The sequence below is a fragment of the Pituophis catenifer genome, unplaced genomic scaffold (genome assembly GCF_029215685.1).
Source record: "Pituophis catenifer annectens isolate HBS135680 unplaced genomic scaffold, rPitCat1.0.hap2 SCAF_1, whole genome shotgun sequence".
Lineage (NCBI taxonomy): Eukaryota > Metazoa > Chordata > Lepidosauria > Squamata > Colubridae > Pituophis > Pituophis catenifer.
In genome coordinates, this window is record NW_027256881.1 from 87,194,003 (window position 1) to 87,217,899 (window position 23,897).

Below are 23,897 nucleotides of genomic sequence, written 5' to 3' on the forward strand. Positions count from 1 at the left end.
AAACTGAACAGCTGTGACTGGAATTTCTCAGCTAGTTTGCTACTTTGGCCTCCTATTAGCCACAAAGGAAATATCATATCGTTATTTGGGCTTTGGGTTTTTCCTTTTGCAACTAACAGCAGCTCCAGAATGTGACTGAAACCGTGAATCCCATTTCATTAAAAGAGGACGAGAAGGTGGTACTCCTATTTCACAATCCCATTTGGGTTCATTAAACTAGAAGATATTCCGTGTAGCATGCATTCATCTAAAAGGGTGCAAAATAATCCTTGTGCTAAAGCAAATGTAGAAGACAGACCTGGTCTATGTAATCATTGAGTTGTTTCATTTGCTTAATTGCAGTGGCCAAGTCTTCGTAGTCAGTGTGTTCTTGAGGAGTGTGAAGTCTAAGGGCACAGAGGAGAGTGATGTATTCTTTGACCCTCTTAGAAGGGCAGAGCAGAAGTTCTTGTATGCTACACAGGAAACACATACATTTAATGTTTTCATTAGAAAAATGGCAGATAAGAATAGTCAAAACAAATTGTTAGGAGACAAATTTTAAAGCTAAGTCAACTAACTCATATGGTAGAAACACCATATTTCTACAAGCAACTTAATTGCTTTAAAAATCTTATCTATAAAACTGGATGTTGTACAGACTGCTGTGATATGCATGCTAGATAGATTACTCTATTTTACTTTACAATGAAGATTTCTCTAATGTCAATGCCACCAGGATCACAACTTTAAAAGACCTCAGCACCAGATATGCAGATTGTTTAGCCAATAGGTCAAATTATCATGTCAGCTGCCTACCTATCATTTCCCTTCCTTCCTGGGTGTGAGACATTCCCAAAATATATTGGACAATGTATCCAACGAAAGAAAAAGGAAGAAGGGGGAAGACGCTACCATGTTTCCCCAAAAATAAGACCCTGTCTTATATTTTTTTGAACCCTGAAATAAGCGCTTGGCCTTATTGCCATGTGCTCAAAAGCCCGATTGGATTTATTATCAGGGGATGTCTTATTTTGGGAGAAACAGGGTAGTGTTTATGTTCATTCAACTAAGAGCCAAAATCAGGAGTTAAAATATGAATATGAAATGAAATTAGTATTGCTTCTGCTCCTACCCTCTATGCAACCATAAAATTTTTCCTTTCCACATATATGGAAGCAGATATATAAACTTGCTAATGAGAAGGGAATAGTGTGCATTTTCTAGATGAAAAAAGAATATACAGTATTAAAGAGCCTGAGTGGCGCAGGAGACTAATGCTACTGTTAAAGGTAGTATTTAGCTTCCAGCTGTCTGCAATTACTGTGAGTTCAATTCTCATCAGGCTCAAGACTGACTCAGCCTTCCATCCTTACTAAGGTAGGTGAAATGAGGACCCGGTTTGTGGGGCAATAAGCTGACTTTGTATAAAATATACAAAAGTATGAAGGCTATTGCTTAACGCATTGTAAGCTGCCCTGAGTCTCCGGAGAAGGGCGGCATATAAATAAAAAAAAATGTTATCCTGTGAAGAAAATGTGGCTGAAGGGCAGGTAGTACTCTAGCCACCGCTAAAGCTACCTGGACTTCCTTGCAAATTATTCCAGTTCAGTCAAAGGCTTATGGCTGATGGAGCCAGACCAAGAAATTTCTGGGTTTTTGTGTTTCTAGAACAACTTTAGCAGTCCTGGACACATGCTTGGCATCATGCTCCTGAAGCAATTTTCTGAAAAGCATTATTTGTAGAGCCTAACTTTGCTTTTTTTCCTTATTTATTAGGAATCCCTCTTTAAGTCAGAATTCAAACTCACGGAAGATATATTTAAACTTTAATAAAAAGACCAGGGGTGAAATCCAACAGGATCGGACAGGTTCTGAAGAACCGGTAATGGAAATTTTGAGTAGTTCGGAGAACCGACAAATACCACCTCTGACTGGCCCCCGAGTGGGATGGGAATGGGGATTTTGCAGTATCCTTCCCCTGGAGTGGGCTGGGAATGGAGATTTTGCAGTATCCTTCCCCTGCCATGCCCACCAAGGCACGTACACCAAGCCACACCACGCCCACCAAGCCACACCCACAGAACCGGTAGTAAAAAAATCTGGATTTCACCACTGAAAAAGACGTGCGCCAATTGTTTTGCTCCCAGGTTATGACAATCTTTATGTGAAGTTGTTGGGTTACCTTCTCATGGTGGTAACAACAGTCCGATCATGTCTCTTCAAGAAAGCACGAAATACTGGAATAGTTTCTCGGCACTATGGAAACAAGTGGTTTGGATTATCATGATGACCAGATTATGTATGAAACAGGACAATTGTCTAATCTGGTTCAATCAGAGAGTTTTCAACAAGGGAAACATTGTTATTGCCAATTTCTAAAGGTGCTGCATTAGAATCCTGAGCTATCTCTAAACTGAGCTCTGAGAAATTGCAACGTCATTCAATTATTAGAATATTACCCATCAAGGAAAGTGGGTTATGCTAAATCTCTCTTCAAGGATATAATGGTGGGAAAAAAAACAAGGACTCAAATGAAGGCAAATCATCTGGTGTATAAGTATGGATTAAATTCATAGTTTGGCTTCTCTTATTTTTAATTTTTGAGATCTTCACAAATAGGTCTCAGAACAAAAATGAGAAATATTGAAGAATGTACTAACAGATACCAGGAAAAAATAAATTTCTAGTCAATCATACTTAATAAATTCAAATAGTTTTGAACTATAGAGAACTGAATATAAGACTATAAGAATATTTTTTTAAAATATATAATTACTACCAGTACTAGTTAAAAGTTTCAAGCAACACATTCATGAATCTAACTGAGCTTAGGAAGAATGATAATCAAGCCCCACTCTTCCTTGACTCCCTCTGGAGACTATCAATCTCTCCAGATATAGCATTGAAACCTGAAGCAGTGAGGAACTAGATGTGAATGGCTTATTTCTATTACTGTGTTTCCCCAAAAATAAGACTGAGTCTTATCAGTGGTGGGTTTCTACCGGTTCGGCTCGGTTTGGCTGAGCCAGTAGCGACGATGGTGAGCTGAGAGCAAACCGGTTCTCTCTGATAGTTAGGTTACTGCCCACCCCTGCGTTATACATACCTTATATTTGGTTGTTTTTAGCCCAGCTGAAAGGTGCTGCAGAGAGGATTGCCACGTCTCAGCTGTTCTGTAATACACTGCGCTTGTATGGAGTGCAAGTTTGGTGTGCGTGTGAAGCGTGTGCATGAAGTGAACTGGTGGTAACACCGGCTGAAACTCACCACTGGGACTTATGTATATATATATATATATATATATATATATATATATATATATATATATAGCCACCAAAAAAGGCACCAGGTCTTATTTGGGGGGGGGGGGGTTGTCCACTGACTCACCTCACTTGTGCGTGTCATCCCCAGCCTCCTTTTTGCTGTCAGAGGCCTTCAGAAACTTCTTCTGCAGCCAGCAAGGCTTTTCTGAAGGCCTCTGCAACCGATAACAGAGCTCCGGGTCAATCCATAGCTCTGTTATCGCCTGCAGAGGCCTTCAGAAAAGCCTTGCAGGTAGAAGAAATGGGCCGGCAAGGCAGGTGTCAGTGTGTGCAAGGCCTGGCTGCAACTGTCTGAAGGTAAGTAGTAGGGTAGCTCCACCCCCACATCCCCACCCTAGCTTAATTTTTACCCATGCACCCTGAGGTCTAAATTAGGGCTTATTTTGGGATATGGCTTATATTGGGCGTACATGTAAAAATCAAGCTAGGACTTACTTTTGGGGTAGGTCGTATTTTCAGGAAAACATGGTAGACACAGTAAAACACGGTAGACTTCACTATTATTTTCCATGAACAACATGTGAGTACCCCTCAGCTTTTTTAATACAGATATCATTTCATGTTGCCCCAATCTGATAGCACTCTGACTCAGCATAACTCTTCCCTTCTTTGGCCAGGCAGTTCATAAAATGCTTTCTGTCTAAAGGATATCATGGCATTATGAATGTTAATTAGAAGTCTAGTGTATCTGCTCAGGTCAAGATGGTGTCATTAAAGAAAGATTTCTTTCAACAAACAGCAAGACAAAGTCACATCAAACGTGCTAAAAGTTGCTGAAGGGAGCTGCAGCAGAAAATGTATTCAGACTATTATTGCCTTAATGAAGTTGCCAACACATTTTGCCTTCGTTTCCTTTTTGAGTTTTCAACAGTAATGTGCATCCCTCTATTATTGGATGAGGATTACAACATTCTCCACCAGTCTGCAGCTAGATATGTTGAATTATAAAGCCCATCATTCCCAATCAACACAATAATAACTGAAGGTTAATGTTTTCTAAGTTGGCTTGAGAAGTTTAAGAATTCTCTGGGTAGGCAGATCAGATTTTTTAAAAATCCACTCGAAGCTATGGTTTGCATGTAATTTTGTGCCAACCTGAAGCTAGGCATTCAACTGTAATTTGTGCCCCAATCTGTGGCTGTGTGTGATTATGATTGGAAGGAACACATTTTATTTAATGAAAATAGATACAATGAACTCACTGAACAGCTCAAACTAGGTTAAGGCCATCAAGTTCACAGGGATGAGTAATGATAAGGATAATGCAATATTGATTATGCATCTGATACGGCAGGTATTGTTTTCCTTATATTTCCTTATTTTGTAATTTGATATCCTATATAGCTAAAATAAACCAAGTGTCAATTCTGGAGATAAATCTGAAACCTGAAACAAATGGTTGCTTCATCAATTGGCATTGTGTGGAATAGAAAAACCACAATGAATAGCAACTGGTTTATACTGGATGGAAAGCACAGCTATCTAAAAACAGGTAGATGGGCTACATAGTAAAATTAACTGAAATATCAAAATAGGTTATGAATGAGAAGACAGAAGCAATATTAGTACAGGGAGATGGACGGAATTACAGGAAAAACACAAACACTGATATCCGGTTAGAAATGAACAGATTAAAAAGAAACAACTGAATGGCAATAACCTTTTGCCATAATACATGCTGGCCTCAAGGGAGAGGAATCGGAAAATCCTCCAGGCATGATCACAAGCAGCTTTAAACCTATTTTCTGGCTCCATTGAGAGGAGGAGAATTCCAGTTAAACCTGTTGTATGCATGCTAGCCACAACCAAAGGCTTCCATCACTGGCACCATTTGAAAGTGGTAAAAGGGAAATGCCCATCATGCATTTTAAATGAATTAGCAAGAGTATGTTTAATTAAAAAAAACAAAACCTGTAGAGAATAAGACAGATCTTGGGAGATTTGTGCATTCTTACCTTATCTATAGTTTTCAGAGTCACTGCATAGTTATTGAAAAAGTCTGTATAGGTTTGAAACTGCTGGCCCAACTTAATGAATATGTCTCCTATGTTTTGGGCAGGGCTCCATTCATTAAGTCTTCGTGTTAACTCAGCTAAAAAACACCTGTATTTGGAACAGACACAGAAGGGTGTTTCTATCTTTCTATCTGGTTGCAGACAAGTTGCAACAGCTGGTGGTGACAACATTATGTTTCTACATCTAAGGATTCATCTCCCTTCCAGTTTGCATGAGGCAAGACTTAAGGCTTACCTTTAATGGGTCTGCCTCTACTCTAAGTAGAAAAGATCCCAGTAAGGTTAACAGAAAACTATTTATCTATGATATTAATTTATTGCAGGTAAGCTTAGTATTCAATTGGCCAACCTTAAGATATTCTATTCTTAAAAACTGATAAGTTCAGCACATACCCAAGTAGAAATCTGAGAAAGTACCGTAGTAGAATAGGACCTGTCCCTTGAAAAATAGTTGGCACTTCTAAATGCTGCTGTTCAATGCATTTTTTACTAAGAAGATCCCCAGTATCCGGTTATTGCAGCCTGCCTTATACCAAGTGACTCTGTATATCTAGAATTACTACAAGTGATTATATATTACAGCTATCCATATATAAACAAGAAACTCAGCTTTGTATAACCTTCAGCAAATTTGATACTTTGCCTGACCCACATTTGGGGAAAAAAAAACACATTTAAGCATTCAGGCAGTTACCCTTGGGAAATTTTGTGAAATCACCTGCATGAAGTGGAATGCTTGCTAATCCAGACTTGCCTGTAACAGTTGACGTTCTATCAGCCAGCAGCACCTGGCTAACCTACAGTAAACCAGAGTCAGGCCTGAGTGACAGAAGAGGAAACTAAAGAAATCTCAGGGCTGTAGGCTAGATTTAGAAACTGAAAAAAAACATCTTGGAAAAAAAGCAAATCTCTTACCAAGAATACTGTCAAGAATAATCTCTCTAGCTGATCTATCTCATTATCAAAACTGGGAACGCCTCTGCCAACCAATTTACAATTTACAAAGGAGAAGAGAACTTAACTTTCTCAAATGTTCACCCTAATCGTTGTAATACATTACTGCTTTGCCAGCCACTGTGAGGAATCATAGAATCCAAGGAGCCAAACTACCAAATCCAACCCCATCCTCAGTGCAGAAATTCAAATTAAAGTACCATGAATAGCTAGCTATCCATAGTAAAAGGGAGCTCACCATCTCCCTTACTGGTTCTAGTGTTGATCTGCTGTTACCATTAGGATATTTATTCTACATTCAGGTGGAATCCACTTTCCTCTCTACATTCCAAAATGATAGAGGCAGCCTTTGATTTTTGCCTGTGAGCCACCCCTCCAGGTATTGGAGAAGTGCTTTCATAACCACATAAAACCTAGTTATTAAGCTACGCAAACCATTTAGAAAAGGCATTTTGTGAAGAACATTGATGCGAGTGAAGATTCCTGTTTGAAGTGTCAAGGCAACCCTGTCAAAGGTCAGTGGGGCTGCACTGATGGCTTGCTTTCTCAGGTTGTTCGCTTGAACAGACACATTCCTACAGTGCTGGGACAGCTGGTGAAGGTGAGGTGCTTGTTTGGGCGGTGATGACCTGAGATAGCCCAGCTGTACCACGTTTTCCAAAGGATATGACTGCGTCAGTACTACAAGAGTAGTACTTCACTGTACCAATGCATTTTGCACAGATCTGTTTCAGGTCTTCTAATCATTCTTTTTGAATTTCTCCATACCTATCCAAATTTCTCTGAATTATTCTTAAGGGGTTCAGAAATGGAGGCGCTCAGAACTGGAACCAGGCCTGGGGTTTGGCTTGTACAGATAATAGTGCTCCTACTACTTTCTTTCATTTGGAAATTGACACAGTTGCTCCTGATCTGAAATGTTGAGCTTCCTAGCCTGCTCTTCACTGAAAACAAACACTTGGAGCCTGAGTGGCACAGCAGACTAATGCTACTGTTAAAGGTAGTATTTAGCTTCCAGCTGCCTGCAATTACTGTGAGTTCAATTCTCACCAGGCTCAAGGTTGACTCAGCCTTCCATCCTTTCTAAGGTGGGTAAAATGAGGACCCGGTTTGTGGGGGCAATAAGCTGACTTTGTATAAAATATACAAAAGTATGAAGGCTTATGCTTAATGCCTTGTAAGCCGCCCTGAGTCTCCGGAGAAGTGCGGCATATAAATAAAAAATAAAAAAAAATATTCAATGTATACTCCTATTTATGATTCTTTAACAAACCAGATTAGAAAGCAGTTAACTGTACTGGAACACAGAGATCCAGTTTGAGGTAGCGGTTAAGGCAAGTGTGACAAACTCAATTTCATTGAGGGCTGCATCAGGGTTGTGTTTGACCTCAGGAGGGCGGGAGGGCATGGCCAGGGGGGGCGTGGCCAGCTTGACATCACTCATGTTGAGGGGTGCCTGCGGTGGCCCAGGCAGGGCTGGGGGAATCCATTGTCTCCAGCGGAGGAAGGTGAGACTAGGGAGAGCCCCAAACAATGGCCTCCTGCAGCCCTCTGCCAATGAAAACAGAGCTCGTGGCCCTTTTGAACTTCGTTTTTGCTGGCAGAGGCACTGTGGGCCAGTCCTTTGCTGTTTCCAGGGAGCCCTGCAGGCCAGATCTAAAGACCCCGCAGACTGGATCCAGCCCGCAGGCCTTGAGTTTGACACCCCTGGGTTAAGGCATTGGAAACTGGGAGGCTGTAGTTCCTGTCCTCCCTGAAGCACAAAGCCAGGTTGATGATATTAGGCCATTCACTCTTAATCCTAGAAAGAGGCAATGGCAAACCACTTCTGAAAAAACTTGCCAAGAAAACTTGTCCAGGGAGTCAGCACTGAAAGAAATTGTGTCTCAGGAAATCTACTAGTCACTTCAAATTATTATATTCCCAAACCCTTGAGTATTTATTAGAGCTGGGTTGCTAGGGATTGCTTTGTTTTATCTCTAAAAGTTTTTAATAGTGGAATGGTTCAAAGTAGTCAATGGAATATACCTGTTTACTTGTAAAATGTCCAAGACATCAGAAAAGATGAGCTGAATACTTATATCACTTAGGATGGTCTGATGGGACGCCAGTGCTGCTTTTAATGGTTTAACATAGACATCTTTCACAATTTCCAGAATGTGCACGTAGGTTCTCTCACTTAAGAGAAGTTCTCTTGCAAAGCTTTGGCGCCTCTCTATCACATCTTGAGGTTCATCTATCTAATTGTCAAAGAGAGAGACAACTATTTTTTTAAAAAAATATGCATATTTTAACCATCTAAAGCCTGATGTAGTGTATTACTATCTGATTTCTGGCTATGCAACTTGGAAGCATCTTTTCATATATACCACCATAAGGAGATTCAAACATATTGCTTTTACTTCAAAAGCCTCTCCAGACTCAGCACTACAGATGCTTACCTGGGGTGAAACCTTATTGGGCTTTGCTTTGGAATCAAAATGTTAAAATGTTAATTGTTGGAAGTGTTGTACCTTATGATTCTTGACGAATGCATCTTTTCTTTTATGTACATTGAGAGCGTATGCACCAAGACAAATTTCTTGTGTGTCCAATCACACTTGGCCAATAAAGAATTCTATTCTATAGTACTGCTAGTACTAGTTTCTTGTTCCATAAGTAAGACATTATACTGTTCATTCGTCTCAAGATTGGCACAACTTATCTGAAGATTTCAATATACTGTTTCACATTTAGATACTTGTTTGCATGAGCTACTGAAATAGCTTTGGCTTGCACAGCACTAGCTAAAATAGGTCACTTCAATCATTAAAGTTTCCATGCTGGAAACATATACATTATACATGAGTTCAATTTTATGAATTCTGAAGCAGAGAATTAGAGTGTAGATATCTTTTTAATAAAATTACGTATTTCCTTCCTTTCAATACAGGGATATAAAATTATTCTAACAATACCCTCTCAATAAAAAAATTCAAGTAATGATCCATCAAAGACCTCAAATCTTATGACAAACCACTTATCTTTCACTTTGTCAAGAAAAAGGTTTCGAACAGAATAAGGACAAAACTAAAAATTACAGGAGTAGCGAAAACCCAACACTTGATTCTTGTGTACCTTAAGTAGCACATCAAGCCCTGATTCAGAAGTGTCCTCGATCAAGAAATCCTGGTCTCCAAGTTCTCTGTTCTTACATTTCTTCATGAGGAAAGATGATAGAAATTCCAGAGGGTTTTCCTAAAGAATCATACAGATAAATGCTTAAAAGAATATGCCTATTGTTTCCTTTCATGCAGATACAGCCACTGCCAATCAACTAGTAAGAGAGGAAGTACAGATAATGTTTCAGCTATTTCCTTTCATTTTAATACCGGTAAATTAGGTCCAGGTTGTACCAGAGTAGCAAGTTATGGCATGATTCTATACTTTCACCAGTTAATTCATCTTGAATCATTTCTCCCAACACACATATAAAGATAGCCAGTGAAAACACATGACATTAACAAAATGATCAGGTTGATACTTCATTGTCACATGCTAAGAAAAGGGGCTATCATGCACAAGCAGATTGATGTGGAAGATATGGAGAAACCCATGGCAGATCAATTTCATTCAACTGCTTAAGGAGTTTCCTTAAGGATACTGGTGACAATTTGTTCTCAAAGCAACAACAGTTGAGAGCAACTGTTCTCAGGCAGACTGTAACAGTACAGCTATTCACCTTTACAAAAGCCCAGGGATAGGAAAGTACTTTTTGGCTGGTTGCTCAATAAAGAGATTTTTTCTTCATTAGCTAAATTGAATTAAAGCTATTTGCATTGTGTCAAATCATAGAACTCCTAGCATTTCTAATCACTTTCCTGCTTATCACTGCATGCATCTTAAGTCGCAGGAGAAATACAACCCTCTTCAGCTGTTGTCTAAAAATACAGTTATGTGCAAAAAAAGAGGAAGAGATTAACATGTTCTGATGTTTTTTTGCACGCACAGCGGACTGTGTATACCTATACACAGTCAGCTGTGTGTGCTTTGTAACTGTGGCACTAAGTGCACAAATGTCATAGTATTGGAGCAGGAAGCATAGTTTCAATCTTTTTTTATACCCTTCTATGTGTGATCAACTTATGAAGAGAACTGTAAGAAACATTAGGTAGATCTGAGATAGGGACTTCTGGTCTACCAAAATGGATGCTATAGTAAGCCACTTGGCCTGTAAACAAAGACACTGCAAGGTTTTCCCTGTTCCGCTCACATCATCTCTGGAAGATTTTCTGAAAAGGGGCATAATGGCTATCAGACTAGCAAGTGAGTTCACAGAGAGATTTATTCCATGTATCACATTCCATGTGATCCAACATATCTAAGAAGCAAGAAACAGTTGTGCTAGGGGGATTACAATGGTGTGGCCATTTTAAGTGATAGTTTATGCATAGAACCAGGGTTTTAGCTCCTAGTTTTCAGGACCACCACAAAATAATATTACTCTGCCTCCTCAACAAGGGGAAGCACCCATTGTCTTAAAGATAGTACAATGATGCCAATGGAAGGACTCCAATTAAGCCCTGAAGTCAAAACTGATGCCATTGCAAATTATTATTAATATATAGTACTTTAAAAGATTACACTTATCATACGTGGTTTCCTCTTGAGAGTTCAACTAATCCATTAGTCAAAGTCTGGATTATTCTTTCATTGTCTTGAATATTGGACCAATGCATAGTATTAAACATAATTTGACCTGTGTATGAAATATTAGTTACTTTAAGGTGTCAAACTCACAAGGTTGCTACTTGTCATTACATAGTTTTATTTAAAGGGGGACAAAAACAGGAAATTCCCTTTAAACTAGATTATTTTGCATATTCTGATTACCTAGTTACTTGTGTGTGCACATACACAGATCCAGACACAAAGAGTTAGTTGGTAGCATCTATCAAATCTAGCTGACTGCCCACAACTGAACAGTATTGACCCTGATCAGTATTTGAACAGAAGTCAAACTCAATAATGAGATTTTACATATAGAATACAACTTTGCAATAGTGATTAACATAACCAGGATAGAAAACAGAAAACTGGGTTTAGGTCCCATCTTAAACATGAAGCCAGTTAGCTGACCTTGGACTAGTCATTCTTTCTCACCCCTAAGAAAGATGCAAGGGCAAAAATCTTGCCAATAAAACTGCAGAGGCATGTCCAGGCCATTGCCGGGAGTCAACATTGACTTGAAGGCACAAATACACAGCACGGAAAAATTCACATCTATAATGTGCAGTCCAAGCCAAAAAACATCATCTATCTTTATAGTAAACCGAACACCATTTTTAAGGTGGGATGCATTTCTTATACTGGCAAAAAGTCTAAAATGTCCAGTGGAATTCTTATTTCAGATATAACATAGAGGACCATAATGAGAAAAATTACCAAGAATTTTGCCAACCATCTTCTTTTGCAGATCAAAAAAATATGGACTCAGCTTTTTCCTGACAACATCCAGTGTCTCTTCCAGAAGCTCGGTGAATCTGAGCCATATTTGCAGTTTTACTTCAGTGAGGTAGAGAAGCGGAGGAGAGCTTTCTTTCTGATTTCCCAGCCATTCACTGAGGACTGTAATAACACAAAAGTCATTTCTCTCTCCATGGACTATTTCTTATGTTCCAGTCTCTCCACTCCCCCCCCCCCCCGCAAAAAAACAGAATTAGCTAAGATGTGGGGAGCACATCAAATAAGTTTCTTATGCTATCAAATAAGAAACCATTTTCTGTATTTAAAAACCCTGGAAAATAAAGCAAAGCTGCATATAAATGTTGTAGTAGGAACACGGTGGGTCATGAGGTTAGAACACTGGGCTGATGATCAGCAGCCTCACGTTTGAGACATGTTGCTGCTGCAGGACAGGGTGAGCTCCTGTCACTCGCTCCAGCTCCCCACTGACCCAGCGGTTCAAAAGTGGGCGATTGTAAGTAGATAAATGGGTACCACTTTGGTGGGCAACATCATGAAGACACAAAATGAGTCCCCAAGTGGGCACCCACCAGGCAATGATGATGTCACTGGCAAATCCTTTTGCTAACGAAGCACTACAACATAAAAGTGTTAGTATTAATGATGTAATTAAATTTGTTTCTCTTTCCTCCAATTTCCCCTGTTCAAAGCCTGTTGCTTGGACTTCTTGCAAGTTAATAACATGTGGAAGCATACACACCTATATAGACAACATTGTTTTACAGTGGCATCTTATAGTTCATCCAGCAATTTCAATTGTCTTCTTAGTATTGCTAAGAAGATCTAGAAGAACCTGCTGCTGCCTGTTTAGATTCTTTTAGGATCCCATTACAAAATACCATTTGCATCTGTTTATTGTGCCAAGTCAGATCACTGATCCTTAAACTTGATATGTCAGTTTCTGATTGGCAATAGTTCTTTGCCAGCAAATGTCATTAGCAATCTCATCCGCTAAAAATCTCAGATATATATACATATTAATTCTGCTGAGGCTTCTGCCTTAATTCTTGCTGAGGCCCAGCAACTCTGAGGAAAAGATGGGATGCAGCTGAATTAAAATATGGCCAGCAGTCAAATATTTGATGTAGATCTTCCCAAATATGTAGGAATTTTCTCCACCTACTGTGCTGATAAGACCCCGTAGCTATTCCTGTAGGAGTCCTGAAGAATGCTCCAGTTAGAAGAGTCAGCTGTGAAAGTATCTCTTTTCCGGCCTCTGAAAATGATTAAAATAATCGTTTAAAAATGTAGCATGCATTTGAGGATAAGGTGTTATTTGGAATGTTGTGGATTGGGGATGGTTTTTTGTGAAGGAGAAATGGCTCCTTCTCTCATGTTAAATTTGGGGTTTTTTATTTTGTTTATATTAGGATATTGGGGTCATTTCTTGACTTTCAAATGGTATTTTGTTATACTCTCGACTTACAATCATTTGTTTCATGATCATTCACAGTTACAATGGCATTGAAAAAAAAGTGATTTATGACTGGTTTTCATGCTTATGACGGTTGAAGCCTTCCTATGGTCATGTGATCAACATTCAGATGCTTGGCTGTATTTATGACAGTTGCACTGTTCTGGGGTCATCTGATCACCTTTCCAGTAAGCTTCTGACAACCAAAGTCAACTATATGGTTCACTTAACAATTAACAATGATTCATTTAACAACTGCTGTGACAAAAAAAGGTCTTACAATAGGACACAATTCACTTAACAACTGTTTTGCTTAGCAACAGAAATTTTCGGCTCGATTGTGGTCACAAGTCGAGGACAGCCTATAGTTTACAAGACAAGATGAGGAATGTTGAGTTTTATATACAGTATGTTGATTAAAAATTTAGACCTCGGCTTGGATCTTTTGCTGGTAACTTGATTGAAAACATAGTTACTTATTTGATTTGCCTATTGTTAAGAAATAGGTGATGAGGTGAAGAGCTTTATATTTGTTAGCTAAGAGAAGGTGAAGAGATTATGGAATTGTTTACTGTCTACTTGCCATGAAGAGGGTGAGGGGTCATTTTCTTGGGGAGAAGGGTTTTTCCCCTCCCTTTATACATTTATTTTCTTGCATTTTTTTTTCTTTTAATCTTTATTATCTTTTATTGTTTAATTCAAAGTTTTAATAAACATTATTTGAAAAAAATGTAGAATGTAGCAATTGCAACCCTAAAATAAACCTCAAGCTAATCAAGGAGAGAAGCAACTTAGAACTAAGAAGAAATTTCCTGGCAGTTAGAACAATTAACCAGTGGAACAACTTGCCTCCAGAAGTTGTAAATCAGGGGGGTCAAACTTGCGGGCCCGCAGACCAGATGAGTCATGCACTGGCCATGCCCATGCCCGGTTTAGCAAAGGGGGAAAAAGTCATGATATGTCATGTGACGACTCTGTGACGTTGTGAGTTTGACACCCCTGTTGTAAATTCTCCAACACTGAAAGTTTTTAAGAAGAGATTGGACAACCATTCGTCTGAAATAGTATAGGGTTTCCTACCTGAGCAGGGATTTGAGCTAAAAGACCTCCAAGGTCCCTTCCAACTATCTAATTCGAATTCGAATTCGAATTCGAATTCGAATTCGAATTCGAATTCTGTTCTGTTCTGTTCTGTTCTCTGTTCTGTTCTGTTCTGTTCTGTTCTGTTCTGTTCTGTTCTGTTCTGTTCTGTTCTGTTCTATTCTACCTAAGAGTGGATGAATGCAGTTGCCTGTTCCTCCTGGAGATAGGAAAACACATGCTCTATGTTGAGCAATCAGTAGCCCACAAGAAATGTGGTGTTACTTTTTCCTCAGTTTAATTTTACTGCCTGTTTGAAAGAATAAGGTGAAGGGGATTTTTTCCTTGACCCAGATGCTGTGATCTCACAGCATTGCTACCCCTTCTGGAATAGATTCACTATGAGCTGTTATGGCCATTATGGGGGGGGGGGAATCACTCGGAATAATGTTTCTAATCAGTATGTGCCTTTTGCTTTCTCTTCGCTCCTCATATTTTACTACCCTTTGATGCTATTTCTGTTGACTGAGCCTGTATCACAGAACTCAATCATACTTACACACATACACACACACACACATTGGGGCTTCAATCACATGGTTAAGGCAAACATCTTGACTTTTTGATCAATGTATGTCCCTGGTTATGTTTGTACTGTGGAAATGACTTGAAAGCATGAGTAAGTGGTGATAACGCCCACTTTCTGGCTAATATCTAAAAGGCACAACCCAAAGGAAAAGGGTTTGGGGAGGAAGAGGGAAGAAGCAAAACCATTCATGGTTTCTGGCCACGTAATTAACCGTTGCATAATATATGGTAGCTCCTTTGAAGCCCCAACCAAATCAAAGGAGTTTCCTGTTTGATTAGATCTATTGTAAACAATGGGAAAGATGCCAATTTTTCTGGGTGGCAAGTAAGACTGACCTGAAGCTGCCAGAGGAACAAAGAGGTCTATGCTTCCACCTTCTTCTGGAGAGATAATGCAACTTTTTAAGCGCTTCCAAAACTCTCTCACTTCAGGTTTAAGAAGATTTAGGGCGTTGATTTTGTAACCTAAATAAAATTAAGCAAAGGATGCATTTAAGCTGAATGTGGTGTTACTTTAAATTAAAGCAAAAAAGAAAAGAAAAGAATGGACAATATTTAGGATCCCAACTGCCTGGAATTGCAAAAAGATTCTACTACTATACCTCATCAGGAAGTATTGACCAATTCATTTTTTTTTTCTAGAAAACGTATAAGTAAAATGCCAGACTCTGATTTTGCTACTCTTCAGATTCACAAACGCCTATGGCTATTATTTTTTTAAGAAGTTATAAGATTGTCACACATCATTGATACTAATGAGTTGGAACCTATCTCTTAACTTTAGAGACACAATAATCTTCTCCTAGTGTAGGAAATGTGTAAGAATTGTCCTGTTTCCCTCTTCCTGCTCCTTTTTGTATATATTTTTAGATTCTAATCAAACTGAGGCAGGAACCAGCAAAACTTTTCTTCCTTTGCAAATTGCCATCTGCATTGATGATGATATATAAAGATTATCCCAGAGTTCAGGGCAAGAATATCTTGCCAAGTATAGTATAAGTATACTATACTTATACAGGGCAAGTATAATATATGAGGGTTTTTTATGTTTTTACATCTTGGGCTTTCTTGTTGTCTGATGCTCTCTTTCTGTTCTACATTTCCAAATATTCTTTTATTTTAGCAGGATCTCTATTTAAAAAAAAAGTACTTAAAATTTAATAAAGCTAATAAAAGGCTGAGGAAAGATAATTAGACTTCTACATGAAATATTGTTTGTATTTTTCCTAAGTAAGGAAATATGCCTTATATTGAGCAAAGGGAGCAAATCAAATTACTGGGAAGTGAAGAAATTAATGCATTTTTATACCACTACATGGTTTTCAAATCACAGAAAAAATGAAAGATTGATAATTGAAAACTAGTTATGGAAGTTATGATTATCAAATATAACTTGCTATACTTTATGGTCTTTAAATGTCAGTGGGGGATGAGAATATTAGAGAAATTTTATTAGGGCAAGTCAAAAATAATTAAATTCCACACTCAGAAGCTCTTATAACCTCTTAATCAATAACAAAGCAATAATCATAAACAACAACAGTTGTAAGAAGGGAAATTTAATTGAACTGAAACAAACAAAGGATACCCATAGTTTCCTAATAAAATTTTTGATTTGGTCAGTTTTAGATTTGATTTGGTTTCCTATTCCTCCATTCCCTAATCAATTCTCCATTGTTTTCTCCAGTATCTTTCCAACATAAATGTTTTTAAAATCTATACTTGACTACTTCTATACTGTATATGGATATATTTGCTAGTGTAGGATTTTTGTTGTTGTTGTTGCCATTGGTAATTTAAAAATATTTTAACAATAATATTTTATATAGTTATCTTTTTTTCTGGAAGCGGTTTGTTTTTCATAATCAGCTAGAAAACAGGTAAATCAATATAGCTTGCAATGTGTCTCCCAACAACTCGGAGTCTTAAAGAAATTCACTTCCACATACTTCAACTCTTTCACATAACATTTCAGTACAAAATATCATATCACTCATTCAAGAATCTTATTATTTTATCTTAAGCCTACCTTGAAGCAAGTTAATCTCTCTGGAATCTCCATCACTAATTATCCCAATACTCTTTGCTATATGGCCATCCAAGGCGCTTTCTACAGAATGAATAAGGCTTTCCAGTGTGGTCCCAGTATGTTCATATACTACCAGAACCACGCCAAGCTTAACACTGTCCACAACCATCTAAAATAAAATTGGAAGAAAACAACAAGAACATAGTTTTCAAATTAAAAGCAAATGTGTTTAGCTAGCTTTCTTTCTGTTTTTCACTCCTTCCCAATTTTAGCTCATACGGTATATTAAAAGTTTGGAGATATGAAATATATTTTAATTTAGTTTGGGTCCTTGTTTTGTCCTATTTGACCTAGCAGATTTTCTGTTGTTTCATCGCGCCTCCTTATATGTACAAAAGGGAAGAAGACATTTCATTCAGTCCCATGGAGGAAATCAGGAAAGACTGATTCCATAAAGTTTTACCTCATATGCAGGTATGTGGGAGGATATCAAGACCAGATGTGGATGGAGTGAATGCATCCCATTGGGGTATCCTTGGGAAACAGGCTGACAAAATCTATGAGACAAGTTAGGGATTGAACTGCTGTAATAGTCCTTCTGTACAAATACAAAGTTAATACTACATATGAAGCTTTATGATTATGATGATCAAATGTCACACAAATGAAGTTCCACTTAGAAGTTTGTTTGAGATGGGCAGAAATAGAAATTGGATAGATAGATAGATAGATAGATAGATAGATAGATAGATAGATAGATAGATAAACTTTGATCAACCTTATTTCACACTTAACTTTTCAAAACTGTCATTGGCTAAAGTTAGTAAGGCAAGTCATCATACTGGCTGAATGATCTCATTATTTTCTGGTCATATTATGACTCCTCGCTGAATTTCTCATGCTTTAGGTGAAAAGTTCTACCTGTTTAGCAGCAAATCTGCCAGCTTAGTTTCTAAAGCCACTCCCCTAATATTTCAGAGGCTGCTTTTTTTTTTTTTAATTATAAGAGAAAAATGTTGTGCACTCAGCTTCCAAAGGTCATCCTGGGGCTACATCCAGATTGAAGTCTCCCTCTAATATTACACCAGCAGATTTCCTCTCCTGCAACAGGATTTCCCCTGATGTCGTCTCCCCTACCCCACCCCCACCCCTTCACAATTGTGTGAAAGCAACATATTTGTTCAGGAAGCTTCAGATCTGAGGAAAATGCCATTTCTGCAAAGCCAACAAGTCTTTCTGTTCCACTAGCAGATAGAAACAGACTAGATACTACGCAGTGCATTGTTATCAGTCCTTCCTTTGCTGAATCTCAAAAACAGGGCCCAGAAGGAATACTACTCTATTTCCTGCAACAGCAGAGTTTCTCTTGGTCACCAACTGGAAACAGAAATTCTAAGGCAAATGTTTTCAATCAACCTCTATACTAATTTTCTCAACCTTGGCCATTTAAGACATGTGAACTGCAACTCACAGAATTCCCCCACCAGCCTTTATGCTGCACATAAATCTCCATAGCAGCACCCACGGACAAAAGATACCCCAGAGATAGGTATTTCTTGGCTATTTATGGCAGAACAGATTAGCTGTGGCACAGCAAACAGAGGTCCTACCATGTCCCCATCATAAGGCAATTAATCAGTATTCCACTATCTCAGGGGCTGCCACAAAGAAGAGGGAGTCAATCTATTCTCCAAAGCACCTGATGGCAGGACAAGAAGCAATGGGTGGAAACTAATCAAGGAGAGAAGCAACTTAGAACTAAGGAGAAATTTCCTGACAGTTAGAACAATTAATCAGTGGAACAACTTGCCTCCAGAAGTTGTGAATGCTCCAACACTGGAAATTTTTAAGAAGAGATTGGATAACCATTTGTCTGAAGTGGTGTAGGGTTTCCTGCCTAAGCAGGGGGTTGGACTAGAAGACCTCCAAAGTCCCTTCCAACTCTGTTATTCTATTCTATTCTATTCTATTCTATTCTATTCTATTCTATTCTATTCTATTCTATTCTATTCTATTCTATACCCAAAGCAAGCAATTTTCTCTCTCAGACTGGACATTGTATACTGTACATAATTTGCAACAAAAAAAATTGAATGTCGCCAGAGGAAGGAAAGACAAGGAACAGAGGGAAGGGGAGAGGACAAAGAGAGGAAACATATTTTTCCTCTTTTCTCTTAGGGAAGGCACAGCTATAGACCGACAGTTATCTTCAAAGTTTACAGCTTTTAAGAAATACAGCAGGCAAGCAAATACTGGGGAAACACTGCTACGGCCTATATATAGCTTTATTGTCAAACCCCCATGTTACAAGGAAACTCTGCTTCTGCCCCAAGACGGGGATTTTATTCTTAATTCAGATGGTGAACAGGATAAGGCAGTGATGGCTAACCTTTTCCGGACCGAGTGCCCAACGCACACGTGCCCAAACCCCCAAAATGCAATGTGCATGCGGGCCCCATGCATGTGCCCCACCTGCTGTGCATGTGTGTATGCCCTCTGCACGCGTCCTGCCCCTGTGTATGCATGCAGGCCCCACCACATGCCCCATGCCCCCCCTGCATGCACAGCAGAGACTCGAAGACCAGCTGGCTGGTGTGCACGCATGCGCGGTGGAGCTGAACTGGGGCGATGGGCGATGTGTGCCACCTCTGACACGTGTGCCATAAGTTCACCATCATGGGGATAAGGTAAGATTCCCTTCTATCTCTAGCTCTGAACCCTTTTAGAAACTTTTGTTAACCATATTCTTTCCTTATGCAGAAGAGACCTTAATTTGAAAAGGCATTTACCTTTCTGGTAGAGATTTCCCAGACGACAAAACGACCGGCTTCTCAGCTTCTATTCTGAACCCTGATGCAGATTTATTCTGTTGATGAATCTGTTTGAAAAGTGAATAATTTGTGGAAAGTACTTTTTCAATAAAAGCATTTAGAGAGAGAGAGAGATGGGATGGCATATCTAAGAGGAACCACAACTTCAAGGATGATAGGTGTATACTCTGAAACAGGAGTCTCCAACCTTGGCAATGTTAAGCCTGGCGGACTTCAACTCCAAGAATTCCCCAGCCAGCAAAGCTTTAAAGCTTTGCTGGCTGGGGAATTTAGGAGTTGAAGTCCGCCAGGCTTAACGTTGGAGACCCCTGCTCTGGAACATGGGTGTCAAACTCGCAGCGTCACATTGCTGTCACATGATATATTGCCACGTTTTTTCCCTTCATGGAGCTGGGGTGGGCGTGGCCTGCACGTGACACATCCAGCCCACGGGCCACCAGTTTGACACCCCTGCTCTATAGAACAGTGCTTCCAAACCTTGCCCATTTTGGAGTGTGTGGACTTCAGTTTCAATTATTCCACAACTTGCAGGGCCATTGATAAGAATTCTGGTACTTGAAGTCCATACCGCTGAAAATGGCTAAGCTTGAGAAACACTGCTGTAGAAAAGGCAAGACATCGAAGTGCTAAATTCCTGCAGGAGGTGTAGACTACCTGCTGAAGGATGAGGAGTAAAGGTGACACCATTCATAGAGTCAGAGTAGGAAAAAAGGACATCTGCCAAGGTCTAGCCTCCCAACTCAGGTCTTTGAGGAAGGTTTCTCCTCTGTATATTGTTTCCCTTTCATTTTTTCAGCAGCCCCCACCCCCAAAAGGAACAAATCTATGAGCAACTAGAATCTAGTTATTGAACAAGAAAAGAATTTGCTGCACAGTTTGTCCCTTGGCCTAAGCCTTCACAGTCAAAATATGTTCTGCAATTTGGAGGCATTAACAACTCTTAATCCCAAAGGCTGTTATAAGGATACAACTGGGAGGAGGGAAGATAATATATTGTCATTATCGTATTGACATTCCATTTTACATTTAAATTGCAATGGATCTTCCTGCATTTTCTTTTTAATGAATTGAACTCCGGGGATGTACAGGTTGGGAGCATGTTAATTTGCTCAGAACAAAAGAAAAGGGTAATATTTTTGATTAATACAGATCCCCAGACCATTGACATTTAATTCCTCTATTGTTGGCTAAACATTTTCATCTTCTGCTACAAAGATTCAGATTGAATTATTGAAGCCATTTGAGTGGCTTCAGAAAAATCAATTTGCTGCTGCTGTTTAACCAAGTAGATCTGCAACAAGACCAAAATGGAAAGTATCACACCTCATCTTGAGAACTTTAGCAGTGCCTGCTAAAATTCAGAAAGGGCTGTCAAAATACAGAAAATGCTGCTCCTTGAATACAAAATTTCTCTAAGAAGGAAAAAAGGCACTAGACTAGTGATGGCTAACCTTTTCTGGACTGAGTGCCCAAAGCAGGTGCGTGCGCCCAAACCTCCAGAATGCAATGTGCGTGCGGTCCCGCACATGTGCACGCGGCCCTCCGCACATGCGTGCGTCCCCCCTGCACACACCCCACCCCCTGCACATGCACACGGCCCCCCCATGCCCCCCGCCCCCTGCGCATATGCGGCAGAGACCTGAAGACCAGCTGGCTGGTGGGAGGCGAGCACGCATGCGCAGCAGAGCTGAACTGGGGCAATGGCTCACGTGCCCAAAGAGAGGGCGCTGTGTGCCACCTCTGACACGTGTGCCATAGGTTCACCATCACAGCACTAGGCAATACAGACACGATCTGTACTTGATACAAGCACAGATAGTGTCAGCTGCAGCCATTGGGGAGTACCAGACAAGATGCCACTATCCTACACCATCTTTGCTGGTTCTTAGATTATTTATGTAGATCAGTGTTTCTCAACGTTGGGATGGGAATGCTGAGAGTTGAAGTGCACACGTTTTAAAATTGCCAAGGTTGAGCAACACTCATCTACGTTAATCTGCATAGCCCTTTAAAGGGGGTAGTTGAAGAGAGTGGTTTTCCTACTATCGTTATTCAGTCAGAGGAGACTGATGGAAACCCAGGGACAGCAAGATGAGATTAACAAAAATGGGGATCCCAGGGCCAACGTTGCTTGTTTAGCAGATCCTCAGGCCCCTAAAGTTCACTTACTCAGATGCCTACACTGCTCTCCTTAACACATGCTGAAGCTCTAAGCAATGAGATTCAAAATTATTTTGCGGATGGAGACAAAGTCTTAAGTGAAGCTCTGTATGCAAAAACATAAAAACGTAAACATTTGAGGAGGGAAAAAAATAATACCTTCATTAATAATTCAGCTGATAATTTAGCCTGGTCATAGATAGATTGGGACAATTGTGGTTGAAATCCAGACTTGTAAAATCCTGAGCTACGGGTTCCACTTATCCAAGGTGGACGGGCTTTGAATAATTCCTCTGAAAAATAAATCCCATTCAATTATATTGTATGTCAGTTTCAAAAGGTGTTTATTTATGCTCCCCTTTTCACTGTCAGGTTATACTATTAATTTAAAAATCTATTTTAATTTACAGCCAGTTCTAGATTTTAATAAACTGTTCAAGATTCCTAATCAGAAGAGAATTTAGGTATAAATCAATGAGCCACCCACAACTATACTCACATTTGGATCTTTATACAGATGCAACACACAAAAAATGCAAATTGTTCTACTAAAAAAGGGCAAACCGTTCATCATATTTGGCATAATAGAAGATTGACATGACTTGTTCAGTTTTGTCTCCCTATTCTTTTTAGCACAATGCCTGTAATGCAGGGGTGAAATGCTACTGGTTCAGGCTGGTTTGCCGAACCGGTAGTAAAAAATGTTTAAAAAAAGAGTTCTGACGATCAGCTGAGCGACACGCGATCGTCGGAACTTTTTTTTTTTTTACTTTTTTAGCATTTTTTTACTACCAGTTCTCCAGAACCAGTAGTTAAAAATGCTATAAAAAGTAAAAAAAAAAAAAGTTCTGACGATCGCGTGTCGCTCAGATGATCGTTGGAGCTTTTTTTTTACTTTTTTAAAGCATTTTTCGCCCTATTCACCTGAGCCGATAGTAAAATAATGCTTTTAAAAGGTAAAAAAAAAGGTTCCAACGATAGCACGGCACAGCTGTCATCGTCGGAGCTGGGTTTTTTACCTTTTAAAAGCATTTTTAAACTACCGGCTTTGGCGAATAGGTAGTAAAAAAATGCTTTAAAAAAGTAAAAAAAAAAAAAAGGCTCTGGCAATCACAGCTGTGCCACGTGATCGTCGGAACCTTTTGTTTTACTTTTTTAAAGCATTTTTTACTACCTATTTGACCAAGCTGGTAGTAAAAAATGCTTTTAAAAAGTTTTTTAAAAAGGTTCCCACGCGCGCCACAGCTGATCACCCCCCCCGCACTGTTCTACTTACCTTCCCAAGCCTCCTTTTGGTGCGCATTGCATGCGCAGCTCATGTTTGGTGCTCACTACACATGCGCGCGCACAGCATACGTTTGGCACATGCGCGACCAGCAAACCGGTAGTAAACTGGTTCAAATTTCTCCACTGCTGTAATGGGAACACGCCATGGAGGATGCAAATAAAAGATTTGGCCCACAAATTTCTGTCCGGGTTTAGTTTTAAAAGAGAGAGAGAGAGAGACTACCACCGTGTTTTCCTGAAAATGAGATCTAACCGGAAAATAAGCCATAGCATGATTTTTTAGGATGTTCATAATAGAAGCCCTACTCCAGTTAGGATTGTAAGCCAGACAGAGGCATTTAATACTGTATTTCCCCAAAAATATGAACATCACCTGAAAATAGCCCTAATACGCCTTTTGGAGCAAAAATTAATATAAGACTCAGTCTTATTTTTGGGGAAACATGGTAGGTGTCGAGACTGCAGCTACACTCTTTGAGGGAGATGGACAGTTCAGAAATGTGAAAAATAAAATTACTGTGTTTTTCCGAGTCGCACCGGACTATAAAACGCACCTACCTTTTTTGGTGAGAAAAACAAGAAAAAGAAATCTGTCCCTGCCTCTGAGCAATTTTGCCTTGTTGCAGCAAACAGCAAACAGCCTGCTCTACTTTCATTTTCGTTTTCAGCATAGCTTGATTAGCACAAGAAAAGAAAAATCTGCTCTAGCAATTTACCTCCTTGCAGCAA

General features: G+C 39.4%; 1 protein-coding gene across 1 annotated transcript in view; it reads right to left on the bottom strand.

Moving 5' to 3' along the window:
- Positions 1-23,897, bottom strand: part of ECT2L (epithelial cell transforming 2 like) — a 43,563-nt gene that overhangs the window by 13,252 nt on the left and 6,414 nt on the right. Inside the window, 13 exon segments of the mRNA XM_070952192.1 lie at positions 299-455; positions 2,165-2,238; positions 5,261-5,408; positions 8,303-8,514; positions 9,392-9,511; positions 10,909-11,012; positions 11,699-11,881; positions 12,903-12,995; positions 15,198-15,326; positions 16,891-17,059; positions 17,354-17,447; positions 19,680-19,768; positions 22,041-22,174. Coding sequence (XP_070808293.1) covers positions 299-455; positions 2,165-2,238; positions 5,261-5,408; positions 8,303-8,514; positions 9,392-9,511; positions 10,909-11,012; positions 11,699-11,881; positions 12,903-12,995; positions 15,198-15,326; positions 16,891-17,059; positions 17,354-17,447; positions 19,680-19,768; positions 22,041-22,174 — 1,706 coding nt within the window.